This window comes from Pituophis catenifer, unplaced genomic scaffold (assembly GCF_029215685.1).
Source record: "Pituophis catenifer annectens isolate HBS135680 unplaced genomic scaffold, rPitCat1.0.hap2 SCAF_1, whole genome shotgun sequence".
NCBI lineage: Eukaryota > Metazoa > Chordata > Lepidosauria > Squamata > Colubridae > Pituophis > Pituophis catenifer.
Genome location: NW_027256881.1, coordinates 333,877,003 through 333,881,462, shown reverse-complemented (window position 1 = coordinate 333,881,462; position 4,460 = coordinate 333,877,003). Strand labels below are relative to the sequence as shown.

The 4,460-nt window shown below is 44.1% G+C and overlaps 1 protein-coding gene across 1 annotated transcript in view; it reads right to left on the bottom strand.

The window, feature by feature from the left end:
* The window catches only part of TBXA2R (thromboxane A2 receptor), a 7,581-nt gene extending 3,436 nt beyond the window's left edge, over nt 1-4,145 (bottom strand). The window contains exon 1 of the mRNA XM_070931779.1: nt 3,318-4,145. Coding sequence (XP_070787880.1) covers nt 3,318-4,145 — 828 coding nt within the window. The remainder of the gene's footprint in view (nt 1-3,317) is intronic.
* Between the last annotated feature and the right edge of the window lie 315 nt (nt 4,146-4,460).

The following is a 4,460-nucleotide window of genomic DNA, read 5'->3' as shown; positions in this document are numbered from 1 at the left end:
CAAACTTGGAAATTTTAAGATGTACAGACTTCAATTCCCAGAATTCCCCAGCCAGCCAGACTTCTGGAACTTGAAGTCCACAGATCTAAAACTGGCTAAATTTGAAAAACACAGGTTTAACTGATCAGCTGGCTTAACTACTACCATGTGTCCCCGAAAATAAGATCCTGTCTTATATTTTTTTGAACCCGAAATAAGCACTTGGCCTTATTTTCTGGGATGTCTTATTATTTTGGAGCGCATGGAGCAAGACGGGGCTCCTCTTGCTGTCTTACCCGATTTCCAGCTCTGTCTCCCTAACCTTCACCAGAGGAAATGGCAGGGACGGGCTGCGCATGTTTAAATATTTTCGGGGAGGACTTATTTTCGGGGAGGGTCTTATTTTAGCATATGCGCTCAAAAGCCCAATTGAGCTTATTATCAGGGGATATCTTATTTTAGGGGAAACAGGGTAATGGGTGTTGTATAAAATTGGGTAGAGGAGAATTTGATGTCTACTGCTGCTGTGGCCCTTTTGCATTTGAGAAATGTGTTTGGTATTAAAAAATAATACTTGGGGCCAGTGGTGAAATGTAAAATTTGTTACTACTGGTTCTATGGGCGTGGTTTGGTGGGGGAGGGGGTAATGTGACTGGATGGGCATGGCCTAAGAGGTTGTAAAAAAAATGCTTTTAAAAGCCTCTGATGATCCCAGCTGAGCTGTGCGATCATCAGAGGCTTTTTTTTTACTTTTAAAAGCATTTTTTTCGGCTGAAGAGGTTGTAGAAAAAATGCTTTTAAAAATAAAAAAAAAGTCTCTGATGATTGCACAGCTCAGCTGGGCATGGGGAGAGGGCAGGGATTTTTACTACTGGTTCTCCGAACCACCCGCTGCCATCGCTACCGGATCAGGTGATCCGGTCCAAACCGGGAGCACTTCACCCTTGCTTGGGGCCCAACTATATACCATTTCTCAGTGTCATATCCTGACAAAGGAGCCTCATTGCCTACCTGTTGCTAAGGTAAGAGTGAAGCCACTCTGTCTATCTTCATCCCACCTGCCACTCAAATGTTTTACAAGCATAGGAACTGCAATCCTTGATTCAACAAAAGATCCAATGATGGTTTCATGTTCCAAATCTAGGCAGGCCAGTATTTTTGAGACTGTTGAAAGAAATATCCTTTTGGTTCAGTTCCAAGCCGGGAGAAAGACCCTAGAAACATGGAGGCTGATTGGAAAGATGGTTTAATGATGAAGCAGAACCACCAAGCACATGGTTCTGGTGCAGCTGACCACATGGAGTTGAGAGTGGGGGGTATTTATACCTTCTCTTGGGCTTTGCACTTGAACTTCCTGTTCCTGTGCAAGAACATGTATTCTATTGGCTGTTGTCAGACTCCCATGGGGCCATGTACAAATCCTAGCAGTTTGTCTGAGCTACGTTTGGTTGAAGTTTCTGCGGGTGATGCAATGAAGGGGCGTTGGCTAATTCCTAGTGTGGCTGAGGGCTAATCCTACCTTTGTTGGATCTTGGGTGAGGGTATTTGCTTATGAACAGAGATATCTATCTCTTTATCTCTTAAGTGCTGACATTTGCTGTGGGCTAGAAGGTGGGGGCTGCTTTCCAAGAGCATGTTTCTCCATTTCTCATCCAGGGAAATATAATATTCTGCCTTTTTTAATATTTCTCAAAATATTTCATTCTTCTAGGAGAGGGGTGGGTGCTAACTTTCTACAAGACTGACTAGTAGGATCCATCTCTGCTGCTTGTCCACATCCTTATTTATAAATATATATACTTGAAACCCATTGTGTTCCAACTCTCTCTATTAACAGGCGATAACTCCTAAATTCCACTCCCTGCTCCAGATAAATCACAGTCTGATTCTGTCCTCCACTTGGCCTTTTTTGGAGAAGATTTAATAAAATTTTGGCAAGTATTGCATTGACATTATGGGTGTTTAGTCAAGGTCAGTTTTCCTTCCAATGCCTCTGAAAATAAATAAAGCTGTCTCCTACTCAACATCACTGAGAGATTTTAGACTACAAACCCATCGGCTTCCATAATTGGGTGTGTGTGGATTAGGGCAGGGATCGGGCTGGGGAATTCTGGGAGTTGAAGTCCTCCAGGCTTAAAGTTGCCAAGGTTGGGGACCCCTGCCTGGATCAGGGGACCAAGGGAGTTGTAATCGATCTGTTTATCAGATGTTGGCAAACGGAAACAGGTGTTTCAGATTTGAAATGTTTGCAAAGTTTTCTTAGAAAGTCTTTATTTAAAAAAATATTTTACAGAATAAACTATTTTTTAAAATTTTAATTATTCCACCCTAATTAAGGAATGACAGTTGCTTTAATCAAAATAATTTGGAAGCTTGGACAATCTAACACAAAGAGTCAGCCTTCAATATAACTACTTTTTTATGGTAAAGTTTCTGGCATTATTTTTTTCCACAAAAGATTTAATGTCTATTTTATTTAGAAAATAAAAATGAGAGAGTGCTGCAGGCAAACATGCCCATCAGTTCATCAAAAGGCAGCAACTGAGAGACTGAGAGGGAAAGTGATGGACAAAACCCTCACTAGTTCTATCTTAAGGACAACTATTATTACATCAAAGCAGGGGTGGGTTCTAATTTTTTTACTACCGGTTCTGTGGGCGTGGCTTATTTTGTGGACGTGACTTGATGGCCATGTGACAATTCTTTAGCATTTAGCAGAGGTACTGGTCTACCTCTCCTTTTAACTGCTTGCAGAGCTGTACCGGTCTACTCATTTGTTTTTGGAGGCACCGGTCTACCACCACTGCCTTTTAACACTGATCAGCTGTAGGGCGGCCCTTTGAACCGGTGACATCATATCGTCATCACTACCGGCTCGGGAGAACCGGGCCGAACCGGGAGGAACCCACCACTGGTTGGTTGCCAAGGGCCCAAATTTTTATCACATGACTTTGGGGATGCTGTGACAGTCATAAATGCAAAGACCAGTCATAATTCATTATTCTCAGTACCATTGTAATTTTGAATAGTTTCTAAACAAATATCAATAGCATTTAGACTTATATACCACTTCATAGTGCTTTACAGCCCTTTCTAAGCAGTTTACAGAGTCATCATATTGCCCCCAACAATCTGGACCTCATTTTACCGACCTCGGAAGGATGGAAGGCTGAGTCAACCTTGAACTGGTGAAAATCGAACTCCTGGCAGTGGGCAGAATTAACCTGCAGGACTGCATTTTAACCACTGCACCACCACAGCTCAAATGGTTGTAAGTTGAGGACTACCCATAAAAGAGAGGCTTTCTCTGGGAAAAAGCCTAACACTTGAGGACTCACCAACAAGGGAAGCCAACAGACACTTGCGATAACCATGATCATCAAAAGCTGGACCATCATCTCCACCTCGCTGTCTCTCCGGCGTTGCACGGACTCAGAGTCATGATAGACTCGGCAAAGGGTCACAACGCTGACTGTATTGAAGAGGAAGGAAAGACCCACAGAGAGGAGGCCCAACAGGGCAAACAGGAAGCAGAAAACAACATTTCGGGCATCGTGGACCAAAGTGAGAAAACACCAGGAGTTGGGGTACTGCAGGCTATAGTGCCCCAGGCCAAAGAAGGGTAAGAGACCAAAAAAGAAACCCAAGGCCCACACCACACCCACCAAGGTCCAGGCCCTCCGTTTGGAAATACCAGCAGACCGGGAAAAGGGTCGGTTGATACCCACAAAACGCTCTCCAGCCATGGTGGCACCTAACAAGAGAGGACATTGCCCGAAAAAGACCATGACGAAGCCCATGAAGTTGCAGAGGTGGCAACCAGGATCTACATCCGTCCAGTCAAAGCGGAGGAAGTGGTAGGGAATCACGATGACAAAAGTGAGCAGAAGGCCCATGAAGTCCGTCACCACCAAGCCACAGAGGAAGACTAAGAAGGAGGAACCAGATGGGCTCTGCATCTTCCTGGAGGAATTAACCAGAGCGCACAAGGCAAAGAGGTTGGAGAAGAGGCCGATCAGGCCAAATGTTGTGGCGAACCAAGGAGATGCGAGGTGTTCCTTGTATTCCTCGCTGACATTCACTCCCCTGAAGCAGGATCCAAGATGTCTAGCAGCGCTGGAGTTCTCCAACTCCATAGTTGGGAAATGGGAGATCACCTCTGTCATTTTTCCAATAGGGAATAACAACGACTACATTCAGCACAGTCCCATGATGTTGCACCAAGACAGGTCTTCTCCTGAAGGTGTGACAGTGCCCCGCCAAAGTTTTCTCCCTTCCATTTTGTGGATAGCAAGGAACCTGCTGTGTTCACTTGAGAGGAAGATAAGGAAAAAGAGGAGGATCAGTCAGCATTTCATCCTTAAAAAAACCAAACAAAATCTCCCAATGCCACTCACCCAACCCTGAGATGCAAAAGACTTGACATTTTTTATCTTTGTAAATGATGACACAAAGCACGCATTCTGAAATATTTTGCACCA